The sequence below is a fragment of the Melopsittacus undulatus genome, chromosome Z (genome assembly GCF_012275295.1).
Source record: "Melopsittacus undulatus isolate bMelUnd1 chromosome Z, bMelUnd1.mat.Z, whole genome shotgun sequence".
NCBI classification, from domain to species: Eukaryota; Metazoa; Chordata; class Aves; order Psittaciformes; family Psittaculidae; genus Melopsittacus; species Melopsittacus undulatus.
The window spans coordinates 34,795,210-34,822,240 of record NC_047557.1 but is presented as its reverse complement, the minus strand read 5'-3'; the positions used below and the strand labels follow the sequence as shown (position 1 = coordinate 34,822,240).

At 38.1% G+C, this 27,031-nt stretch overlaps 1 protein-coding gene across 3 annotated transcripts in view; it reads right to left on the bottom strand.

Annotated features, from left to right (window-relative positions):
• Window positions 1-23,265, bottom strand: part of CNTLN (centlein) — a 194,288-nt gene extending 171,023 nt beyond the window's left edge. For 2 of the 3 annotated variants that reach the window (XM_034073006.1, XM_034073005.1), the window contains exons 1-2: window positions 23,005-23,229; window positions 4,080-4,168 (exon numbers count right to left, since the gene is read on the bottom strand). In XM_034073006.1, coding sequence (XP_033928897.1) covers window positions 4,080-4,168; window positions 23,005-23,091 — 176 coding nt within the window. In that variant the 5' untranslated portion in view covers window positions 23,092-23,229. Of the gene's footprint in view, window positions 1-4,079; window positions 4,169-23,004; window positions 23,230-23,254 lie in introns of those variants that run through there. The other variant, XM_031054312.1, reaches the window with a different exon arrangement.
• Between the last annotated feature and the right edge of the window lie 3,766 nt (window positions 23,266-27,031).

The following is a 27,031-nucleotide window of genomic DNA, read 5'->3' as shown; positions in this document are numbered from 1 at the left end:
GAGGCTTTTACATATCCCAAAGGCATTTCTCATTTGCACAGTAAAGATAAATTTTTGTTTATATCTGAATATTAAAATGGGAATATAGTTACAGTCATCCAGCAAGAACTGCAAAGCCTGCTGAAAAGTAAAGTATCATTGATGTACTACAGGAATCAACCGCACAGCCATAAAACAATACTAGCTACATTTTTACAATTTTAGGGCAGGTGAACTTCTATTTTGGGACCATGAAAGCACTTTAAAATAGCAGACAAATAATGGAAAACTACTATTAATTCTCCCTTATTTTCCCCATATCATGCCTTCTACATTTGCCTGGTTTCTTCGAGAAAAAGATATTCATAAGGAATTGTCTAATGCTGCAAATATAAATTACCTGACACAATGGCTAGTACTGCCTACACAATTTCTCCTAATATATATTTCTTCTCATCTTCATCACACATCCATGGTGTACAAGGTTGATAATGAACATTTTCCCCCTTCACACTAGCACCTTTCTATTGCTGCCACTGTTACCCTCCTTAAGAAAGTCTGGCTGTTGTTTTCATCAATTTAAAGACTGAAATCCACTGGACAATATTGTTTGGTTCATGATATGTATGATCTCAGATACACATGATCACGCTTCAGTTCTGTCTGCTTCTGTTACGTAGATGGCTTCTGATCTTAGGAAGTCTGTAACAAAGGTATGGTGGGCACTGAAAGTTTCTCAGAATACTCTATGGAGTTTTCGGTGGAAAGAACAGCCTGAAAAATGAAGCTACGCAAGCATTGGTGGTATCCATGACACAAACAGAAACAACAAAATGCTTAAATCCATTTCAGTCTGCTTGCATCTATCTCAAAACCTCCAAGAAAGCCAGGGCAAGATGGAAAATGGTACCAGTCTGGATACAACCAGGTAGATGTTGTTCTTAATATAGATGAGAACGAAAAAAAGTCTCTTAAGACTTTAACTGTTTTTAATCACACTTCAGTGTAACTTTTCAGTTTTTTATTCTTGACTGGTACAACCAAGTAAAACACAGCAAAATAGGTTGTGACCAGCCCAGATCTCTCAAGTGAAAAGGGTGACCAATACCGATCTCTCAAATGAAATGTTTCAGGAATCATTTTGCTTATAACTCTTACTTGGTAGTCCCATCTCTTCACCTTCTATATATACCTATTTTGCCTAGATTAACAAAGCCAGAAAATCACTTCTCCTGGAGTTTTCTGATCAGCAGCAGTCCTAGGCAGCAGATCCCGGGTAAATCTAATCACTGCATTGAAACCTAGATAAATTGACACTATAGTCTATTTATATTTATAGTTTTTTATGCTTACAGATAAAAACCAAACAAACAAAAAAAACCCACCCTGCTATAAGGCAAGGAATAAGACAAAAACTTTTCTGAAAGTATGAAAATATGAATAGGTACAGTCATGAAAGAGAAGCTACTAAGGAAAAAATTATGGCAAGTTATAGGTGGAAAAGTTAGGAGAGAAAATATGGGGCTGTAATTTGGTTGTTCAGAAGATTCACAAGCAAATCTGGGCTAGAAATTATTTCCAAAGAGGCAATTAGACTGTTCTCAGGCAAAAGAGATGAAGCTACATCAATTAAAGAGAAAAATACATATGTCAAGTCAAAGCAACCCCAAAGTTCAAAGTCATGATATATAATAAAACTCCTATATACTGAATGGGTTTTAGCCAAACCTATTCCAGGATTCTCTGGCGTAATGCTAATACCTAGAAAAATGCTGTAGAAGCAATTTGTTCTTTCATTATTCCACAACTCTGAGAAGCATGGGAAAAGTATGATAGAGATGCATAGCCTTGAGTTCACAAGAGGGGTTCTAAAGCATTAGTGTTTTTCTGAAAGAAGACAGCACATGAAAAACTACACAAGCACCTTAAGAGAAGTGTGTTGTCGCACACACTGTCAGGAACAGTCCCAGTGACCAATCTACACAAACTGCAAAGCATACAAAATATACCTTTACCTTCATATAGAATAGGCCATTACTCTACACCACATTTCTGTCACAAGTCTTTTGATAGGCTGATGACATTATTAAAAGGGTTTCACAAATACTTCCTACCACTGTTAAAAAAATTCAGCTCATCATCATGCTTGCAGCCATCAAGGTGGTATCTAAGAGCCCCACATTCTTTGTATCAATTAGGATAATGCACATACAATTACCAATTTCTGTTCTAAATAAAGCATAAAATAATTTCAAGCAAGGGATAACTACAAAGCATAAAAATATTCCTAGACAGGAAGGATAAAAAAAGATGACAGACTGCATCCTACATAGGCATACAATTCAAGAACTCCAAGTAATTAATTGTATTCATCATTATTTAAATGCACACTTTCTAACTTCTCTCTGCTTCAGTTTGTCCTAATATCCTGATTATTTTTATATGCAACACCAATAAAAAATGTTAATGAGCCTGAACACCTATTTCTACCCTATTAAGCTTCATGTGAAAGAGCAAAAATTTTCCATATTGCTCAGCGATCTATAAAACATGGCTAAGACAAACCATACTTGTGCTTACATATTTGTCATATATCTTTACATACATAAAATACTATATTTATATATTTTAAGCAGTTGTTGCATTTTTTATGTTTGAAAAAGAAAGATATGTAAGTGCCCTCTAGTGCACTTATAGTGCACCCTAAGTGCCCTCATGAAATTATGACCAAATTTTATCATGAAACAAGTCAGTAAGAACCTGTATTTCAACCTAAATGATGGATGCTGTTATTCTGTTCCTATGTTTCCCTTGTGTATTAAAATTATTTCTCAAATCACAACATGCAAGCAACGTGAAAGTAATACACTGTCCGAACAGTCAAGTTACTTCCCTCTGCAGGTCAGCATGCCATTACAGAACCAGGAGTTATTTAACATAGCATTGGTGAACACATGTGAACTCCCAGGCAACAATGATCTTAAAACAAGCTGCATGCGCTTATGCCTTCAAGTTCTTCCCCTGGATATGAACGCTCTATGATGTTAGCTCTAGGTACATGATCACACTGTATTTTTGGACAAAATTTTCATTAGCTTTATGCATAAAGGACTTTATGCTTTATGCAGAAAATGGGACAACACCAAAGTGAATCCACTCCCAGCTGAAGAACTTAACACTTTAATGCTTCCAGGAGCGGAAGAACTTTTACAGATCAAGACCAGAAAGGAAAGATGTGAACAAACAAACCATGCCTTCCGAGATCAAAGCACTGAACAGGAAGCCAAAGGAGACTCCTGGCTCTATGACAAGCTTTCCAAGTAATGTTGAGAAGCCATTTAAAGAAGTTAAAGTCCATTTAAAAACCAAACCACACCAAAATAAACCCAACAACAACCAACCAACCAACCAAATTTTTTTTTTAATAGCGAACTCATGGCACCCTGAGAGAAAGAACAGGCAAACCTTTTAACCATAAGAGAATCAAGTGTTTGAATTCTGACACATTACCAACTCATTCCCATTCTCCTTCTCTCTGGCCTCAAAAATTCTGAATTGTAAATATCAGCATTCTGATCAATCACATACTGTGATTATTACCTCAAATTTATAGCAATCAGATGATAGTATGTAAGTACCTTGAGAAAATCATCATTAATATCCTCAGAGGAGTAATAATTTAACTGTTTAGTCATTTATTCTGTTACTATGTCTTAGCCCTTTAGCTCCTTAAGAATGTGGATAAACATAATTTATATAAGCAGTTGCTATCCAACATTTATGACACAAAAAAAATGTCATTTACCTCCTCTGGTTCTTTCAGTAGAAAAACATAATATGCAGTACATTTATAATTCAAACATTTAATTCAACTGCAGCACAATTCAACTGCAGCACAGAAACCACAGTGAGAACATATTTTGAAGTATACTTCAACTTATACCAAAAAATGGCAACTCGGAACATATTCTAGGTACTCTTGACAAAATTTAACAATGAAATTTTTGCAAAATATTAAAAAAGATAAAGAATATATTATTAGCAGAGAGGGAGGTTGTTTGCTTTTGTGTTTAGTGCCATGTTAAATCAATGAAACTCACCTTTCCACCACCAAGCTGACAGCTTGAGTAAGATCTGGACTTGACATTTGTAGATGTTTCCACAGAGACCAGACAAATTCTTTATCAGCCTTAGAAATGGGAAAAGAAGACAAAAATATGTTAAATGTATGCTACACCTTTTATAAACAAAAGTTATACTGTGTATATTCAAAAGACAATTAAAAAAAAACCTAGTGAGAATTCCCTACAAATTACTCACTGTCCCATGAATAAAAAAACATTGCAAACAGTTTATTTTAATAAACAGCTTTAACCACACAGAATTTTGAAGGAAGACAAAGACCTTCAACAAAAAGAGTATGCAATGTGACATAAGCCAGCAGAAATCACTATTATTCAAAAAAGACTGCCTTTTGCTACATCAATTACTACTACTTCTAGCAGCAGAACACAATTTGTATTAATAAACACCAAGCCTGGAATACATGCTTCAACATGATGTTACAAACTAAAACCACATCCTGTGATAATTATATAAAAATATTGAGGGATCGGGGAAGAGGGTGGAAATCAGATGAGGACAAGAGGAACAAGAAGAAAGCACACATACATAAACCATGGACTGGACTTAGGACCAAACCTGCTAAAAAGAGCCTAACATAAAATTAGACATTAATAAGCCAAAATCACCATATTGGTAGCTAGATCTATTAAACAGGAAAAAATCACAGGAGTGCAGCTTTTACTAGCTTTTTAAGTGTTAAAGATAAATAGAATTTGCATGAGGGAAACACATGACTGAAATAGAAAACCAACACTGTTATAGCTATCTATTTCCCTGCTTCCTTCTTCTCCCAGGCTTCTGGAACCTAATCTACTAAGATATCACAGGGATCCCACTAAAGTCCTCTAAACAACACAGTATCTCATCTCTGCACAACTCTATCTTAATTCTAATTATTAAATGAAACAGAAGAACTGAATTCCTAACTTCACCTCTGCTGTTTGGTTTTTTCATAGGTTTGCGACTTCATCTCTTCTTTTCTTGAAAAAGTCACCATCTCCTGAAAAAGCCTTACCACGCTACCTGGGAAGTCACAATGTACACACATTGTGAACCAGACATTACCTGACCCTTCTAACGCATAAGCAGAACCAAAAATATAAACGTTTTTCAAAACTGATGCGGGCCTCCAAAAAGCATTAGTATCTATGCAGAACATAGATTCTGAGTAATTTTAACATCTTAAGTTACTATGTATTTATACTGGGAGCCCAGCAAAGAAAAAACAAAAAAGCTAAACAAAAACTCATAAATAATAGCAATGGGAATGTGATTTCTTCCCAGTTATTTATAAGGACAGCAACCTAGTTGTTCTTCACTCTAAATAGTATCACTTATGTATAAGGAAATCTTTAAACCATACTGGAGAAATAAACCACTATTTCTATCAAATTATGTGCAACTAATTTCAAAATAGTTTTAATTCAAATATCTCAGCTAATCAGAATACGGAGAGCAAAACAAAACTGATAATAGTGTTTGAATATTTTTTATATCTTTAATAAGCAATTCACTCTGAATTTTTACACTAAGCTACTTAAAATCACTAACAAATTATTCTAATGGCCATGCAGTCATTACAGCACAGAGAAGTCCAAATATAATATTGTCAACAGTATTTCACCTGCAAAAGCTCAAAAATCTTGTGTCAAACAAACTTTCTAATGCTGCTTTATGAGCTCATTAGCTTTGTGGAGTTCAGTTTTGTTTACCAATTTAAGGATTTAGATTTTTTCTTACCATTATGCTTCCTTATCTTTACTCTTTACTGTCCTCTATAAAAGAACATACAAGTAGCTGTTGGATTTTCTGCTTACGTATTTAGTTATTAGAAAAGCTGAGACATTTAGGCTTCTGCACAACTCCAAAAAGCACTATTAAGCATAACAAGTCACTGCAAGGGCAGCGCTGTCTATTATTGTACCATGCAGGCTCCTACACACTCCAGGTTGAAGCTGGAGAACATCACACAGGATTAGAAGACAGAATAGTGAAAAACTTGCAAATAAATACTTCTAAGCACACCACTTTTCCATAACAAAAAATAACAAACAGGGACAACTAATATAACATATACTGAATAATTCCTAATTAATAAATTAGATACAGATGTAAGTACAATAAAAAAAACCCAAGTTAAATGTTCACATTCCTCTTGTAATTTTTGCTGAGTATGTAGCATTACTGAGTATAGAGTCTCTGACAATTTAGTTTCTACCTAAACTTTACCAAGTCTCTCAGAAATTGACCTTGTGATAATACATAAAATATAAAGTTTCAATGAACATTGGTCTTCCTAACAAGAACACACTCAGGCACAAATCATCTCTTAACTGAATAAACAGTTCAGATTAACCTCAAAGCAGCTATTCCACAGACGGCTTTCGAAGTTGCTCAAGGAAGAGTATAATCAACTCCAAGTTGTACTTATGTCAGTGAAATCGCCACTTCTTATGTAACTAAGTTCTGCAATATTTCTGTCTGCGCTGAAACAACAGCAGATAAAATAGGAATGAAAAAAACATCCTAACTTGCACATTAAAAAGGCTTGCTTGCCATAAGGAATGCTGAATGTCAACAGAGTGCACTAAATAAACTTCCAAGAAACACTTAAACAGAACAGACTAAGTACTGTCCATTAAAAAAAATAAAAAAGAAAAAAGAAAGAAACATGCAACACAAATAAAAACATTCCCATTTCCAAGTCACCTGGAATGAGTGAAAAATCACTGGAATTTCCAGAAATTACTACTGCAGCCTGTGAATGAGCCCACACAGGACTATAAAGCAATGCTGTAATTATATCAACAGATATTCTAATCTAGATCGACAAAATACCTTTCACTGCATATCTGTATTTATGTAAATGCACACAAAACAAAGCAATGTTCTGCCAAAGTGGACTTCTGCCAAAAGAATACTGACACAAATCAGTCTTCAAATACATGTTACCGGTGGATTAAAAAAAAAAAAAGAAAAAAAAAAGACACATCACCTACAGTTAGAAACCTATGAATTCTATTACATAAAAAGTTTACATGGAGATGTACAAAATTTACAACAAACATTAGTAAGACATTAGTCAGTGAATGGTAAGTTACCATAAAATGAGACTTTATGCTCTTAAAATGACAAATATTTTAATAGCTAAAACTGTTTCATCTAAATCTATAACCAATTATGCATTTTGTATAACAGAACGAGTATTACCCAGAACTTATTACAGTTTTAAAATGAAAAGAAGTTTAAACAGCCGTTTTAAGCTCTTGGCTCAATTAATGGACTTGGTAAGGCTGTTCCCTGAGTGGTCTTGGGAGCCAAATGATTTTGTTGAAATAGGGCTGCTAAGACTGTCTAAAGTTGGCACAGAAAAACACTGCAGCTGTCAAGGCCCAGAATGTATCAATCTTCAGCATACGCAAGGAAGATCCAGCCTACTCAAGTGTACATTAACAACTCAAGATGTCAGCAAGAGCATACCTTGAACAGCTGAGAACTTACATATACACAAGGCAAAATACAGAGGTCATGTGATTTAAACTACGATTCACAACACATCTAATGACAAAGACGTTTACCCTGCAATCAATCTGCACACTAGAACTGAAGAATTCTGAAATAAAAACCAGTGCACTATGTATCCTCTGAAAAGTGGAATTTTCCCTCAGCCTGAAGTGAAAGTAATTCTAACTCATCATCATACTGGAAAGATACAGAAATGAAAAGTACCTTAGGCCTTGAATGTGTTCTTTACAAAGCAAATTGGATTTTTCTCACTGATTTTTAACAGCTGCAAGCTCAGAAGCAGAGACAATCATAAGATGAGCCACTGCCTAAGGCTGTATTGTCATGACTAGCTACAGCAAAAGTATATGCTTGCAAATAAAATCAAGAATTTATTAAACATTACTGCAAGTCACTAAACAAAGAATCCCTGTGACTTATAAGTAAAGACATACATTCTTACTTAAATTAATTTACTTTGTAAAAGAAATTGAAGTATAAATACAACTCTGGATATTTGATATCAAGATTATGTAAAACTGCATCAATATTGCATATAAATATTTCATAGAATCATAGAAGGTTGGAAGGGAACCTCAATGATGACAAAAAGCCTTATTGTGAGGGTGTTTGAGCACTGGGATAGGTTGCCCAGGGAGGTTGTGGAGTCTGCTTCCCTGGAGATACTCAAAAGCCATTTGGATGCAATCCTGATCAATGTACTCTAGGTAACCTTGCTTGAGCAGGGAGGTTGGACTACATGATCCCCAGTAGTCCCTTCCAGCCTCAACCATCTGGTGATTCTGTGATCTCCTGGTCTAACCTTCCTTGGCAAAAGCACAGTCCAGAAAAGTTGGCCCAGATGAATCTTAAGTGTGTCCCACACTAGAGAATACACTCCCCTGGTGAAGTTATTCCAATGGCTGGTTAACCTCACTGTGAAAATTTTCCTCATATCCAGTTGAAACCTTTCCAGGAATAGCTTGTACCCATTACCCCTTGTCTTTTCCAAGTAACCCATTTTAAAAAAAGCAAGTCTCTGTCTCCTTTGTAGCCACACTGCAACATGATGTTAAGGTCTTCCCAAAGCCTTCCTTTCTCTAGGCTGAAGAAACACAGGTCTCTCAGCCTTTCCTCATAAGTAGGCTTTCCAGTCATGTGATCATCTTTACAGGCCTTCTCTGGACCCCCTCCAAACTGTACACATCTTTTTGTACACTGGGACCAAAACTGAACACACTATTTCAGGTATGGCCTCACAAGCGCTGAATAGAGTGGTATAGGGCTGAACAGAAGGGATTTTTATCCCTTGCTGATGTAACCCAGCATCCTGTTGGCCTTCTTTGCCACAGCAGCACAAGGATCCCTCATGTTGAGCTTTTTGCCCACAAGGACCATGAGTTCCCTTTCCACAGAGCTGCTCCCCAGGCTGTGCTGCACCCCTGAATTATGTTTTCACAAAAGACATTTTTTTTATTAAGACCTGACATCTGTCCTTGTTTACAAGGTTCTTGTTGGCCCACTCTACCACCCTATCCAGGTCTTTCTGCAGGGTGGCTCTCACTTCCAAAGTGTCTACTTCCCTACCCACTCTGGTATCATCGGCAAACTTTGACAGGGTACAGCTGCCTTTTCAGCACTTTTCATGACTCATTAAGAGTCGGGCAGTATTTTCCTTCTCTCTGCTTGTTGTTTACGTAACTGTAGAACCGTTTCTTGTAGTTCTGACATCTGTAGCCAATTTTAGAATCATAGCTAGGTTGGAAAGAACCTTAAGATCATCGAGTTCCAACATCCCTGCCATGGGCAGGGACACCTCACGCTAAACCCTATCACCGAAGCCTCTGCCCAACCTGGCCTTGAACACTGCCAGGGATGGAGCATTCACAACCTCCCTGGGCAACCCATTCCAGTGCCTCACCACCCTCACAGTAAAGAACTTCTTCCAATCTAAACTTCTGCTGTTTAAGTTTTAACTTGTTACCCCTTGTCCTATCACTACAGTCCCTAATGAATACTCCCTCACCAGCAGCCCCATAGACCCACTTCAGACACTCAAAGGCTTCTCTTCTCCAGGCTGAACAGCCCACAACTTTCTCAGACTGTTTTCATATGGGAGGTGCTCCAGTCCCCTGATCATCCTCATGGCCCTCCTCTGGACTTGTTCCAACAGTACCATGTCCTTGTGATATTGAGGACACCAGAACTGCACACAATACTCCAAGTGAGGTCTCACAAGAGCAGAGTAGAGCGGCAGGATCACCTCCTTCGACCTGCTGGTCACGCTCCTCTTGATGCAGCCCAGGATATGGTTGGCTTTCTGGGCTGCAAGCACACACTGAAGCTGGCTCATGTTCGTTTTCTCATCCACCAACACCTCCAAGTCTTTCTCCGCAGGGCTGCTCTGAATCTCTTCTCTGCCCAACCTGTAGCTGTGCCTGGGATTGCTCCCACCCAGCTGTAGGACCTTGCACTTGGCATGGTTAAACTTCATGAGGTTGGCATCAGCCCACCTCACAAGCGTGTCAAGGTCCCTCTGAATGGCATTCCTTCCCTCCAGTGTATCAACGGAACCACACAGCTTGGTGTCATCGGCAAACTTGCTGAGGGCACACTCAATCCCACTGTCCATGTCACCAACAAAGATGTTGAACAAGACTGCTCCCAACACCGATCCCTGAGGGACACCACTTGTTACTGGTCTCCAGACGGACACTGAGCCATTGACCACAACTCTTTGTATGTGCCTATCCAGCCAGTTCTTTACCCACCAAGTGGTCCACCTATCAAATTGATGTCTCTGCAACTTAGAGACAAGGATGTCATGTGGGACAGTGTCAAACGCTTTGCACAAGTCCAGGTAGATCACAACTTCTCTACCTATGTCCATCACTTCTGTAGCCCCATCATAGAAGGCCACTAAATTGGTCCGGCAGGATTTCCCTTTAGTGAAGCCGTGCTGGCTGTCACCAAGCACCATTTTGACATATATCACAGAATCAAAGAATAGTTTGGGCTGCAAAGGACCTTAAGATCATTTAGTTTCAATCCCCCTGCCATGAGCAGGTATACCTCACACTATGCCATGTTGTCCAAGGTTCTGTACAACCTGGCCTTGAGCACTGCCAGGGATGGAGCATTTACCAGTTCCTTGGGGAACCCATTCCACCCTCACAGTAAAGAACTGCCTTTTATCTGACCTGAACTTACTCTGTTTAAGTTTAAACCCATTGCCCTTTGTCCTATCACTACAGTCCCTGATGGTAAGTCCCTCTCCAGTATTGCTGTACACCTCCCTCATACATAAGCTTCCCACAGAATCACTCCCAGCTGAGCTCTAAGCAAGCTGAAGTTTGCTTTTCTGAAATCTAAAACTTGTGTCTTAGCACCAGCCTTCAGCATGCTCAGCCAGATCCCAAACTCCAATATTGTGATCACTGCAGCCAACACTATTACTAAAACAAGATACTAAAAAGTATATTTTCTCAGTTTGTTAAAAGCAAGTCTTGAAGTGCTTCATTCCTGGTTTGCATATCAAACATTAGTATGAGGAAGCAATCCTCTGCACATTCCAGGAACTTGAGGGATGACACGAACTGCTGTATTGTTCTTCCAACAAATGCCTGGGTATTCTTGAAGTCACACACAAGAATCAGGTCCAGTTGACCTAAAATTTGCTTTAGCATACCAAATATTGTTTCAGTGCCCTTTTCTTCTTGATCTAGAGGTTGGCAGCAGATGGCCCCTCTGATCACAGAATCATAGAATACAATCACAGAATAGTTTGAGTTGGAAGGAATCTTCAAACACCATTATCCTGGGTTTAGTTGGGATAAAGTTAATTTTCTTCTTAGTAGCTAGTACAGTGCTGTGTTTTGGCTTTAGGCTGAGAACAATGCTGGTAACACACCAGTGTTTTAGTTGTTGCTCAGTAGCACTTATCCTGATCAAGGACATTTCAGTCTCTCATGCTCTGCTAGTAAGGAAGAACACAAGAAGCTGGAAGGAAGCAGAGACAGGACACCCGTCTAAAGGCAGATTCCATACCACAGCACGTCATACCCAGAAGGCCCGGATCACTGCTTGGGTCAGGTTGGGTATCAGGCAGCAGCTGGTGAGCAATTGTATTGTGCATCGCTAGTGTTTATTAGTTGTTTTTTTTTCCCTTTTAGCTTTATATTCTCTCCTCTTGTTATTTTCCTTAGTAATAGTAGTTTATGCCCTAGTTGGTTTCAGTGGCTGAAGCACTGCCACTTTGGACGCCAGCCCTGAGTCCTTCCTTTATCTGTCTAATGGAAATTTAAAATTTACCTCAACATAGAATGTTTTGAAGAGAATTAGCTGGCATTCTCTTAAAGTAATGACACTGAATTGCTATAGAGAAATCTTTTAAATTAGGAGTAAGAGGAGTGCCAAAAGCACAAGCAGTATCTCTTTTTTTGCTCACAGGAACTATACATTATTGACAGTTTGGGTATTAACTCTGCAGGTATGTTTAATATTTCTTTATGTGTCCATCATGCACTGGTGTTGAGAACAAGATCAAACAGAAAAAACTCATCCTTTAGTGTAAATTCACACATCAGCATCTCAGGTAATTTTCAGAGCTACAGTCTGAAATCAGTACTCTTTATGATGTTTCACTGCATTTATTTCAAAGCATGTTAACTATCAGTAGTGTTCATATCACTCCTTAAGCTTTCACAGCATTACAAGTTACTAATAAAACCAAACAAAAATCAAACAAAAAACAATTCTCCAAAAACAAACAAACCAGACAACAACTCTTGCCTCTTGCCCCCAATCCTGTGCACTGGTAAAAAAGCTCAGGACACAAACTCTCATTTTAGTGTTTTAATCAGTCAATACCTCCTAAAGCAAAAACAAAACAGTTGGGAGGACAGAGGGAGCGCTATTGGTTTGCTGTTAATTTTTAATAACAAATCTATAATTCTCAGATACTGAAGTTTTTCTGTATTATAAAGTTGTATTTCAATACAGAGTGAAATATGCATGACTGTCACGCTGGAAGAATTTCTACAGCAATGCTATACACTATGTTGAATGGAATAAGAAAAACACAAAATAACATGGCTAGTATAAGCATTGAAACATCCGCAACAAAATTGTTAATATAGATTGTTTTAGACTTCGCTAACATCTAGCATACTTCTGACTAAAGAGCTCCAGCCTTTAATGAAGCTGACACATACTCTGCATATGTAAGTGACAGACTTGCTTCTTGATGTCTCACAAGACTTTCAAATTTAATACTGTTGTATTAATACTGCCAGTGCAGACTCTCTTGATACTGATGTGTCAATGTTTCTAATAATATGTGATTTCCAGTCATGTATTACTGAGTAAGAGTTATTCTCTCTACAACCCACCCAGTCCTGCCAAATGGAGACAGTGCAGAATGCTCTTACAATTTACACAACCTATCTTCGAGGTGCTATGCTTTTCAACAACCTAAGAAGTCAGTAGAAGATAAAATTCATCAGTACCTTGTAAGAAAAATTAGTGCCTTATACACACGAGACTCTATAGGTAACATTGAGTTATTTTCAGTTCAAAAACGTCACTTACATATAGGATGCACTGTTATATAGTTGCTAGGTAGATTTGGAAGAAGGCTATATGTGACCTGGGCAGATTGATAGCTTGAAAATAAATGCCATTAGCACACAAGCGTATCTTGCCCCCTTCTTCACAATTCCTTCATGTTGCAATATATGTGTTAGGCAACCAACATGTAATGCTACAATACTAGAAAAACAGTTTAACATATCTTCCAGCTGTAATTTTCTATTTAAAGAATTTCCCGTTATCTTGTCTCTGTCAACAATTTTGGCAACCAAGATACCTTTGAATAAAAAATGGAAAAAGATAGTATACTGCTTTACTTACACATAAATAGAGAATGTAAAAGGAGTGTAGATAAATATAAGCATATAGCCCCCAAGAGACTGCATCCGTACTCAGAACACTGTTGAAAGCAAACAGGCACCATAAAAATTACACCATGTTATCTTGTTACAATGTTGATGCAGTAATAGGGGCCTAAGCAAATATACTACACAACTTGAACTAAGATGTTATCATTACACATGATTTCATAAATGGATTCTCAGATTAGTCCATCAGTGTGATAAAAAGACAGCAAGGCACTTAACTGAGTAATTTTATTACACATTTTCAGTTAACATAAATAACCAACTCCTTGTGACATCAATATCAATGGACAAGAAATAGAAGCTATTTCCTGGCCCACCATGACACAGTCAACAAATTAACATTGCAGATGTCACATCTGTACTATCATAGGATGACAGGACAGAAATAAAAATGCCTGAAATGGTAGAGAGAATTTAATAGACATGGACCTCTGACACACAATGCAACCCTCAGTGAACAGCTCCAAGCACTTCCTTTGCTCTTTGGTGAACAGTCAGGGTGCTTTGCATGCCTTTATCCACTGGCACAGACATTATAACAACAACTGCTTTTTTCTTCTTGAGTAGTTAACACTGAAAACCACAGACTTTGTTGATGTAAGAACTGTTTTCGAAAAGAGGACTAGGGAAAGCAAAGGGTTCAGTTCCAGAAATAAGGGTTTTCTTTAAACTATTTACAAATCAAGGACAGGGTAACTCACCTGTGAGCTTTCATTTCAAGCTATAAATATCTAAACTACTTCAATTAAAACTAACCATAGTCATTCAAATCATTTCAATAGAAGATGTGCAGAGTGGAAAAGGACATGAATTTTCCAAGTCACATAACTGCTTTCTGGAAGTGCTATAATTTGGAGAGTTAAAACTTCAATGACTTATTTGAGAGCACAGGATAATCTAAAAGTTTTAGCATAGGCCTCAGAGTTAGTTTTTGTTTAAATATAATGCTCTGGGTTAATATAATCATAACGCATTTGTGATTTTCAATGCATTTGAGAATACAGGAATGCACAAGTAGTTTTATTTTACAGCTAATATAACCATAGGTATACATTTGGGTATATTCACTCTGAATTACCATGACTAATCGAGTAGAATGTGGGTTCATTGCATCAACTCTGCCTGAAATGCTTGTAGTGCTTTCCAAACCCTGTGAAATTGTAGACAACTAGAAGAGTATTTGCGTATCTTCCAAGTCATGAGCTAAATGGCACCTAAATTGGTTGAAATAGTGCACACTTATAAACCACAAAGACTAACAAAATTATCTGAAGTCATTCTCCAAGAACAGTGTACCTCCTTTTGCACCAAAATATAGTCTGATGGGAAAACCAGACCTTCTACAGCCATTCTCCGCTGGGCTGAATCTGAAGAGCCTACTTCTCTGCACCCAAAGCTCAAATTCCTTTATTGAGAAATAGCAGTGTTTTGTTCCTCCCATAAAAGGTACCTTTTCACTCATGCTTACCTCACAGCTGTCAAAGTCCCCAGTGACTGGAAGAAAGGAAATATCGTATCTTTTTTAAAAAAGGGTAGAAGGAGGACCCTGGGAACTACCAACCACAGTGCCTAGTAAAATTATGGAACAGATCCTTCTGAAAGCCATGTCAAGGCATATGGATGATGCTAAGGTGCTTAAATACAGCATGGGTTACCAAAGGCAAATTGGGCTTGACTAATTTAAAGGCCTTACACAATTGAGTGACTGCATCAGTCAATACCTCCTGAAGGTATCATTGACAAGTGAAGAACTATGGATGTCATTTTACCTAGACTTCTGTAAAGCCTCTGATACAGTCCCCCATAACATTCTTGCCACTTTCATTGGAAAGATATGGGTTTCAGTTAACAGCCCAATGTCCAAATGCAAAACAGTAATGACTGGTGCCCTTCCAGGGTCCATAATGAGACCAATACTGTTTACTACATTCATAAATGACACAGTGGGATTGAGGGAATGCACCCTCAGCAAGTTTGCAGACACCAAGCTGAACAGTGCTGTTGACTCACCTGAGGGATGGGATGCCATCCAGGGGAACTTGGAGAAACTCAAGAGGTAGGCCCATGGGAACCTTGTGAAGTTCAGTAAGCCCAAGTGGAAGGTCCTGTGTGCCTGGGGCTGGGGCACAAACCCCAGTATCAGTACAGATTGGTAAACTAATTGATTTAGAGGAGTCCTTGAGAAGAAGGATTTGGATATTCTAGGGGAAAAAAACCTGGACACGACCCAGCAACATGCACTTGCAGCCCAGAAAGCCAAATAGATCCTGAACTGCGTGAAAAGAAACACAGCCAGTAGGTCACATAAGATGATTCTCCCTCTCTACTCCTGTGAAACCATACCCAAAGTACTGCATCCAGGAGTGGGGACATCAGCACCAGACTGACATGGCCCTGTCAGCACAGGTCCACAGTAGGCCCACAAAAATGGTCAGAGGGATGGAAGACAGGCTGAGCACTGGGTTTTTTCAGCCTGGATAAGGCTCCTCAGGGACCCAGTTGCAGCCTTCTAATACTTGAAGGGCAGTTTAAGACAGAGTTTTTACTAAGCAATGTGGTAACAGGAGAAGAAGCAACAGTTTTAAAACTGAAAGGGTAGATTTAGACTGCCAAAAGGAAAACAGAGCGGTGAGCCACTGCAACAAGGTTGTGGATGCCCCATCACTACAAGTCAGGTTGGACAGGGCTTTGAGCAACGTGATCTACTGAAAGACATCCCTGTGTATGGCAGGGGGATAGATGATCTATCCAGGTCCCTTCCAACCCAAACCATTCTATGATACTTATCTCTATATCAAATTTTAGATTCCCACTCACATGCTGGGGGCAATTTGAAATATCCACATACAGACATACTGCAAATAGGTAACTGCCTTATTAAGAATCTCACTCTCAATTCATCTTCAATTTTACTCAAACATTCCAAACAAGTATTTTTTCAGAAGATCACCTATGCAAAAGTTAATTCTAGTTAACTAATATTTGTCAAAATTTAAAAATGCAAAAGAAAATAAACAGCTGTTTGGTAACAATACTCTGTCTATAATACATGAAGATACGACCTTTATTAACAACACCTGTACTAATCAGACTCATGTGATTTAGACTCCTTATGGCAAAATATAAGAGTATAACATAACAAAAAAATACAAAAAACCCAAAAAACCACAAAACAAAAAAAATCCCAAACACAATAAAAAATTACACCCAAATCACTAAACAGCTGGCATCCCTTGGCATCAATAAATATGTGGTCTTGACTTAATCACTAATATAAGAAATTAGTATTTAAAGAATGGGAACATTGAACACTTTGACCCATTTTGAAAGAACAGTACAGATATCAACAGTTCCTCCAGAAGAAATACTACCATACACAAAATCTCATTCTGCTAGTTTACAAATATTAAAATTTTAGTCAAAAAATCAGATTAACAATAATCAACTCGATATAAAACCACAATGCTAAGGAAGAACTGTGGCTTCTTAATATTAGTTTTAATTCTTAGCTATTGATTTAAAAATACTTCTAATATCAATACAATCAACATGCACCTCAAATAGCTATTCACATATCATGAAACAATGCCATGTTGTTACTTAATATATTTTATATTTACTTGTAAATAAGGGGGGAGGGTAAAATCACTTATAAATCAATGTTACTATGCTTACATTATTTTCAGTGGGTGTCCTGGATATTAAATTGAAAGAATGCATCTGTTTTTCCAGTTAATTAAGTATTTTTCATAAGTTTGTTGTAGCAATTGTATCTGTTACCAATGTCAGTAATACCAAATAGAATATATTACATACCTCTCAGACCCACAAAGTGACCAAATCAAGAAAATCCAGATGACCACAATACTGTGTGTTTTCTGCAAACACAGCATATAAAATAATACAAGACCACCAGAACAAGTCTATATGCACCTTTTCACAGTAAGCTGGAAACATAAAACATGAAACAAAGACAGCAGCAGATGAAACCTTTGTCACTCCTCTTTCCACAAAGTAAACTCACCTCTCTTGTCCTTCCTCTACCCAAAAACACTTTAAGATACACATAATTATTGACTAATGGAGAATTTTCTGTTTCTTACAAAGTGCATTTGTAAACTGAAAACTATAAGCAGCAGTATGGTTTCTTTGACTAAATGTCAGTGGCCTTCAAACCACTGGTAGCTGACTGACTATACCTTCCAAGTCAGGGAAATAAACTGCACAGAGTACTCTGTAATGTACTCGAGAGACCTGTTAGTCACACGTATATATACCTGTAAGTTTCTGAGACAGAAAAGGAGAAGATGCTATAACCATCATTGACAAGAAAAGCATATGAGCTAGAGAAGGTAACACAAGAGCTCCCTAAAAGCTGTATATGTAACTGCGGAAAAAAAAAAAGACAGAGTACTCCCAGTTTTTGCAGAGTCATGAAGTTAGAACAAAGTCCTCAGTGAAGAACTCCTTATTTTAGCAGCAAGAGATGCCATGGTACCTTTGAAATCAAATCTGCAATGAGTAAAGACTGTTGGGTTTTTTTAAATTAATAAAGGTTAAATTGCTAAGACACTTGTTTAAACCTAAATCAGCACATTCAGAAATAAAGGAAGAGATCCTAGGCTAGAAAAAAACAAAGGAAGCTGCGTCAAACCAACGTACTTTTGTGGACAGCATGAACAGAATATGTAAAAACAGAGTACACACCTGCTTCTTCCAACCAACTGTATAACCAGCAACATAACATACTTAACTGGATGTGGAAAACCCAGTCTCAAATCAAAGTGTCTTGTTCAAAGCAAGGATTTAACGAATCCTTCCCAAAACAGGATACAGTAAAGAATGTATCCTGTCATTTTTTAGTTACAGAATAAGGGGTATGATACTGTCTCTACTTCAGCAGTTAAGAGACTGAGAATTAGGACACCATATACACATTATCTGCTTTAAGAACGTGTATTACTTTACACCAAATTAAAATCTTCCACCAAAAAAGGGGCTGCAAGAAACCAACCTTGGAATATGCCATAAATTGATTCTTAAAATACAGAATCACCAGGTGGTCTAAAAAAATGCACAAGATTAAAGAAAAAGCTTATGAAAGCTAAAGAAAAACTCTCTTGGCTCAAAAATTCCACTCACAGAATGAGATGCCAGAGATACACCATTCTCCTTATCAAAAATGAAAAAAAAGACACAAACCATTCTGATTTCCTTTGTCAGGGGCAACTATGCTTGCAAAAACATCACCTCCATCTGCCCTCTCCCCCCAAGTACAGAATCACAGAAGAAAACAAGACAAGGGTAAAACATATGCCAGATCTTTTAAATACCAAGCAAAGCCAAAAACTCCTGAGAAAAATAACAACATAGGTGTTGAAGATTTTCCATGGAAAGGTCCTGAGATATTAAGGTGGAAGGCAACAGCATAAAACCCTAAAAGAGAATGCAACAGTTAAAGAAAGTAAGAGTGCAGTTGTTTCATAACTTTGTTTCACCTTTGCCCTTCCGCTGCTCCCCAACAATGTCAAGCCAGTCACAGAAATGGAGCAACAAGATCCCAAAGGAAACAAACAAACAAAAAAAAACAAACCAAAAAAAGAAAAAAACCCTCATGTTTCCTTCGCAGTTGTTTTCAGAAAAATTATTTAATTACTTAAGTAATTCTCAAGTAAAATTAGTAAAGAGGAACACCGAAATTGTAAGTTATTTTTTAAGTTGCTATCAAAATAATAATAAAATGCTCTACCACAGACACAACAACAATTTTTGTAAAATAGCACAATACAGAAGCAAATATAATTTAGATTTATTTTTCATTCTCTCAGCTTTATACAAGTCTCCTCAGAAGACCATTTGGGAGCTTTGGCCTATTTTCTTATTTTGGATATTCATTTTCAAATTGGGCAAATTTTTGCAAATTCCATCACACAATTACAAGAAAACAACAGTTTCGCAGAGTGACTGCAAAAAAATTGTTATGCTTTTAACAGGCCCTCCTCCACGATCTCGCTTACTATTATTCAAGCTCTCACAATGTCTTTAGCATTAGTATTAGTGTTTGGAAAATACCAAATACTGCTAGCCTAAGATGCCGAGATCAAAACTCACCAGCAGTATCTTACCTTTGGAAATGAATGCACAAGGAAAAAAAGAAAAAAAAAAAAAAGAAAATATTTAAAATATCTTTCTTGACTCTTTAAGCGCCTTTAAATGCTGGGAAGTGTTAGCTTAAGAAGAAAAAGAACCTTGTTTTGAAAATAAAGGCCACCAGTCCAGATGAGAAAAAAGGTCAGATACTCTAGGATTCTGTTGCAGAAAAGAGACAATGGCCAAAAGCAGATGCCTGGAATACCTGTGGTTAGAGCAAAGCGAGCATGCACGGCACTTGCATTAAAACGCAGAAGCTTCATTAGCCAAAGAAGACTGCTATATATTTAGCCAGTAGATTCCACATCATCAACAGCCTCTAGTTCCCAGTGGAGAAACTTCATTTTGGAAGCGCAGTTTATATGACAGTGAAAGTAGTAGTCCAATGAGGTATGGATAAGTAAAAAAGACACTTGCCAGATTTTATTTGGGTGCCAAATATATACATCTGTTGGATATACACATCTCTATTTATATAACCTTGTTTAGTGCTCCCTAGCACAAATTAAAACTTTCAACCTCAGTCACTCGATAAATGGTTGGTTTTTCTTTTCTTTGAAAAAAAAAATATTATCCAAATGAAAACGCTAGTACTGAAAAAACACTTAAGGCTAATCCTTTAGTTTGTATACTATGAAACTTTCTCAGTTTAACTATTTCAGTTAGGAAGTCTGCTTCAGAAATTAACTTTCTGTATCTGTGAGCTTCTTACTCCGAATTAAAAAAAAAAAAAAAGCAAGCTCTAGGCAATTTTATCCAGTCGCTGGGTTAAAAGATAACACCCTCTTATTAACATCTTTTTCCAAGACATTTACATAAATTTCTATCCAGAAAGCAGGCTAAGGTAGTCTCCAAAAGATATAACAATACCCAACAGAACGGAAGACAAGGGAAATCTCAACAGAGCCTTTTATCGTGAGAATCTTCACACACTTGCACAGGTTGCCCTGGGAAACTGCAGTCTCCAGCCATGGAAATACTCAAACCTGACTGGACACCATCCTGAGAAACCCATTCTAGGGTTGAGGGGAACAGATGCTCTCAAGAGATTCCTTCCAACTTAAATAGTTTTATGATTCTGATTAACAAGACCTACAAATGCTAAGTGACAAATTAAGACAAAACACAAAGAATATCTTGCATGGAAATTAAACTAAGGAAATCACACTAGTAGTAAAACCTTTGTATTTCAACACTGAAGAAATTATTAGAGCACAACATTAACATTGCCCATATAATTGTTTATGTTTTCAAATGGCTTGTCTTCTCACAAAGTTTTCACATGAAATATGAATTTAAAAAAGACTAACCATCCCTGAATAATTTTATCAGTTGATTTTTAAGCCAGCTGAAAAATTTTAGCGAAGTCTACTTTAGTTCCTATTCAAATTCAGAGTAACCTCACAAAACTTAAAAAAAAAGGAATAATTAGATAAATCTAATTTGGAAAAGCTGCACAATTGACTGGGTTATCACCTCCTTTACTTATTAAAATCTGGTTTCCCAATTTCTTATGTAACAAATGCATGCTTAATTTCTACATTATTACCTACATGGATTAGTAAAATGGTAAAGAATGTATATGTGAATACTACAGTGCTTTCACAGATGAAACTTTGCTGATAAAGCTTCACTTTCCTTTTTATCAACAACCTGAAACGAATCCTGAATACATGCAACGTCTGTTGTTTTCAGGATGGTATGTATTGGGTTCTACCTAGAGCTGGAGAGTTTACGTAGAACACTGACTGGATGCTGTTTTTAAATACAGGAACTGCTTTCATATTTTTTCACTTGCTTCCCTCCTAGAAAACTATATGATCTGGTACAAGACAATGATACAAGAATGGCAAGATAATATGCATCAGACTTAAAAGAAATACATTCTAAAATATTTTTTGGCTGCTGACTTCAAAATGATTGGAATGGGTTCATCAAGGAACAAGCTGAAATGCGCATGTAATTGAACGAATCTAAAGGGGAAATCAGATACTTCACTATAATTTGTGTACATCAAGTTACATTATCAAGTAATTAGAAATTCATATTTGTACTACTTACTTCAAAAATACTTTATTCTACTAGATTTTAGTAATGTATAATTTATGTTCAACTAGCAAATGAGCAGAGTCCAGGGCCTTCCTTCTGCCTCCACCAAATTTTGTCTGATACTGCGTATCTGCATACCAAGAAAAGGAAACTAACTAAATTACCATTATACAGAGTTTTCCAAACTGCTCCCACAAGACAATTAAGATATCCCCAAACTCTTCATTGTTCAGTATTTCTAAACAGGATTGACAGCTCACTCTCTCCATAGTTCTCCCCTGCAGCAAGTTTTAGCAAAAAGCATGGATTCTTCCCATAGGAGAAATCCAATGCCAGTTGCAAGGTCTACCAGTGCTGCATGAAGCAACAAACTGCCACTAACTCTACCACAGTCAGCATTTTCTGTTCACAGACATGACTATGTTAGCCCAGGCCTTTGTGGATTTAACCAGATCATGTCCCACAAAAAAAATGCTGTTCTGGCCATCACGAAGCAAGTGGGAAAGTAACCACAGCATCAGATGTCACCTTCCTCTCTGCCCTATATTTTTTATCTGCCCTACAAGTTGTTTGGCAAAGAATTAACATAAATTTATATGACAAGATCTCATATTACCTTACCAACATCGTTATTCTCATGAAAGAGACCTAATAATGTGAGATGAATGACCAATTGGAATAATGAGGGAAGTGTACCTGGGAAGGGAGGTCACCAGGAGACAGTCTGGGGTAACTTCCGGAAGCACAACTGCAATTACTCAGTCCTTCATTCCGGAAACAATCCTGCTACAAGGTAGGCTGAGAGACTAAATGACCTCTAAAGGTTTCTTCAAGACCTACGTTTCTATAAACCCTCTGCTAGTTCATTTGCCCAGGAATTGCACAAGGCAGCACCTCAGTACTATTGCCATTACACACTAAGTAAATAAACGGTGGCTTCTTGACGGTAGGAGGTTTTCAGGCAAAGTGGTTTCGTTTAAGCCAGACTGAGACCGTGGGCCAGTTTAATTCACCGGGCGGAGCTGCAGGCCGGCGCATACAGGGCTCCCGCGGCCACACGGACCGGGAACCCGCGGCCCCGCTCCTCCTTACCCTCACAGTCTTCCAGAACCGGACGTTCCCAGTGGCCTGGGGAGGGAGCACAGGCCTCCCGGGGAAACGGACGAGCCCGCCCGACCCCAGCCGTGCTGCTCCGGACCGCCCCTCACCGCCGCTGAAGGGGACGGCCCCTCTCAGGTACCTGGCAGCGGCTCAGCTCCTCCGCCAGACGCCGCAGCTCTCCCTTCAGCTCTGCTACCTGCGGTGCCTCTGCGCTCCCCGAAGCCATCGCCGGCGTTGTGGTAGCGAAAGCCTCTCGCCCCCTCCACAGGGGAAGACAGGGAAGAAGAGGGTCCGCCAAGCCCCTGGTCTCCCGCTCCTGAGGGAAAGGGGAGAGAAACGGTGCCGTGAACCACACAAACGAAAACTTTCCCTCTCTCAGCTGCACTTACAACACGGGCGAGCGCCGGAAACCGCAGAGAAGAAAGACGCGGTGCAATGACGTCAGCACAACTGCTACCCCAACAAAGAGCAGGGGCGAGAGGCAGGTTTGAATTTGCCCGCCTTAGCGGCACGGTCGCGCATGCGCTGTGTTTTAGGCGCCCGCGAGTTGCCGTTGGTCGTAACGGTCGCGTTCTCGGTGGTTCGACATGGTGGCGCAGCCTCGGGCGGCCGGGTTCGGTCGTGGTGTGCAGAGTGTGAGAGCCTTGACGCGGTGCACTGCCGCGGCCGGGCGCGTTGTGTGAGCACCTGCCGAGGGGTGGCCTGAGCGTTACTTTCCCTCTCGGTACAGGGGCAGCTGCTGTCCAGCCAAGGTGTTTAGCGCGGCTGTCTTCGGGTGCCAGGAAATCCAGCTGATTGCTGCCCTTCTGGAGGTATAGGAACACCCATAGTTGTCTCACATCTGTATTGTGATACCAGAGATTTGCATACGAGTGTTGCAAATATTTCTGGCTGTGGGGTGCTGAGGCTCCAGCATTTTACTTTAGTAAGATGTTCCCTTTTTGGTTTGGGTCTTTTTTCTTAGCCTGCCCCACCCCACAATTCGGTACTAATATATGCGAGACAGGAGTCAGAAACCTGGTTTTAGAGTAGGCTTTGGTATGCACAAGCACACAAACTCTCTGACATAGGAAGGTTAGTCAGATTATTATTTCCAGCATTACATTTGAGAGCCTACAACCAAAGGTTAAGAAAGGTGTGAAAGGTCCAGCTGTTAACAGTGCATGAAATGTTTGGGCTGGTGCTGCTACGTAAAAGTGCTGGATTTAAGATCAGGATATGCAGAGTATTGGTTTTGAAATAAAGGGTTAAACAGTGTTGCCAAATCAAATCTTTGCGTGTTTCCTGTAGCTTACGCGGGAAGCATAATACTCATAAAAAGACTAGATTTTCCTTTTCCCAAGCCAGTGAGTGAAGAAAGAAATTGAAATATGAGATCAAGACATTTTTTAGCCTGGAAATGAGCACCAATTGAATTGTCATGTCAGTATCTTGCTCTAGTAATACCATACATGTTTTTACAGAGAAGTGTATTTTCTCCATTGCAACTTGCACAGATTTTGGAAAAGTTCCCTCAATGTATCACTATGAGAAGAAATAAAATGCTTCCTGTATGTGCATCCAGAGGAGCAAAGGAGGTTTACATATCATGCGAATTATAACATGTATTCCAAGGCCCAAACCTTTCACCTGTGGCCCTGACAAACATTCAAGCATCCTTGATGATGGCTTTGGTGTGAAAGTCATTTTCTGCAGCACATATTGCTCTGGAGTCCCTTATCAGAAGAAGAAAGTGACTACTCAAGACAAAAATATCTATTTTTGTATAACTTTATATTAAAGTATCTTATGACTGCAATTATCAGTGCAATTACAAATGTAAATTTAGAGGTGAAAGACCACATTTGAGTATTCTCTGTCCAGTTATATGGAGATGTGAGGAAATTCAACAATTACCTGATCCATACCATGTTTCTCCTTAGAACATACTTTACCATTTTTGTTGCTGCTCATTGTTCATTGTATACCATATCATCTTTTGTTCATGATCTTACACTTTCAGTTATTTCTTTGTGTTACTACATGTTTGCTTAACCGCGACCATCCTATCATAATTCTGATACATTTATGTTTTTATCTTTGCTTTGAGGGGGTTTTAATTCTTGCATTACATTACCCAGTCACTATGTAATATGCAGCCTTTACTTTTTCCACATTCCCTCCTCTTAATGGCTCTCCTTTTTTACTTTTCTTCTCTTTCCTGATATTTTTACCACTGTCCCCTTGACCATTTGTTCTCTATTACACATGGGCAACAAGAAGCTAGCCTTACTTTAAAAGCAATGTACTTGGATGCTAAACAACTATAATGACTAAATGGGATTTGAAAACATTTTCCAAGTCCAAGGTCATTCAAAGTTTAGCTGAAAAGATTCAGTTATTACAAGGGCTAGGTTCACAGCTTGACACAACATAAAACAAAAGGACACAATTCCAATCACTTTATAACTTAAAAGAGAAATTTGTGCAATTGCTGTTACTGGAGAACACAATAAGTTACCATAATGAGCACATAAACAACACTTTGCCATAGCCAGATACGCATTTTATAGACATTTTTTTTTATACAGTTTAATCATCTTCACATTTATTTTCCTGCCATTTTGTAAGCTGGCTCTTTATATAAAGTTTCTAGTTAACCCAAACATTCCCAAGCATTTATGATAATTCTTAGAAAATTTCAGAAAACCTAAAACGTGCAGTTGGCAAGTTTTCATGAATCAGGAGACCTTGCCTTGTTTCGGAGAATTTTGTACATTATCTTTCTCCCAAACCTCCGTATTTTGGAACACCTGCAGTTACAGCTATCAGATGTATGACACTGTTAAGCAGAATTCTTCCAAGCCTAAATATTTCCCTTAGGATTTAACTTTTTTCAAATTAAACAACATTCAGTTTGAGTTGTGTCAACACAGGAAATTTTCCTCATACACAGCTCTTGAGCAGGCAAGCAATTTTTGTGTCTTTTCCACTTGTAAGAGGTCTATTAGGAATAGATCACACAATTGAAATCTATTAGCTATGACTTTTGTCACTTAAAGTACCTGTAAAAGTGACACAAATAAAAGTGCTCTCTAAGTTGCCTCAGTGGCAGAAAGCATAACTGGTTTTGGTTGGTTGGGAAATTCCATATCTTTCTTTGAAATATGTCCATAGTACAAATATGTTGCAGTTACTCCTGATTACATAATTTCTATTCTTTTCTAAAGATGAAATAAAACATTATCCCATCCCCTGTGGCAACCCCCAATACTTCATTATTAGAAGTCAGAAACATAAATACATGATACAGAATTCTCATTTTCTTTCAAATGAAAGATGTTTTTACTATTCTGATTTTAACTGGAAGTGTTAATGTTTTCTACTGAAGAATTTACATATCTCCTAAGCTTTTTATGTTAACTATTCTTGTACATCACCAGTATTTTGGTAGGATATAGAATCATCAAACAGGTACTTTCTGGAATATGCTTTTCAGCTACAGTAAGCAAAGGAAGACAAAATTTCTGAAATTATTTCTAGCAGTTTTCAACAATGTTCTTGATATTTTTGTAATTTATGTGTTTCTCAGGAGCATATTATAATCCTGGAAATGTATCTTGTGTAGACAATGCAAAAAGCATACAATTTCAGTCAAGGTTTCTGGAGATTTTGTTATGTGGGTTTGGTTTTTTAGAGGTTGTTTTTAAATGGCTAGCTATAAGGCAGCTTATGTATGCATTCAGGGCTGCAGAAGACTTCATAGTTTTGGGATAGAAAAATTACAAAGTCTGTAGTGAGAAGTAGTATCTAGCCTAAGACTACTTGGCATAACTGAGAGAAAAGGAAGACCACTTAGATGGAGCAAGTTGGTAAAAAAGGCACTTGACCAAAATTATTTGGTTTTTTTTCCTAAATTCCTCTAATAAAAGATACTGCCTCAGACGTCATTCCTACCATTATATCATATTCAACTGAATTTGCATAGTTAAAAAATCAGATCTGGAAAAAGTGAGGATGAGAGCCTAAATTCACAAACACAGGGACCTGGAGTTCCACCAATAGCTTGACTCACTTCTCACTTGATAGAGTCATTTTCATCTCAGGAGTAGGGAAGAGGGTAGCAGATTTCTGATCAGCTCTAAGACGAGTGAGAACCAAACAGCTTCCTAAAATTTATCAGAATT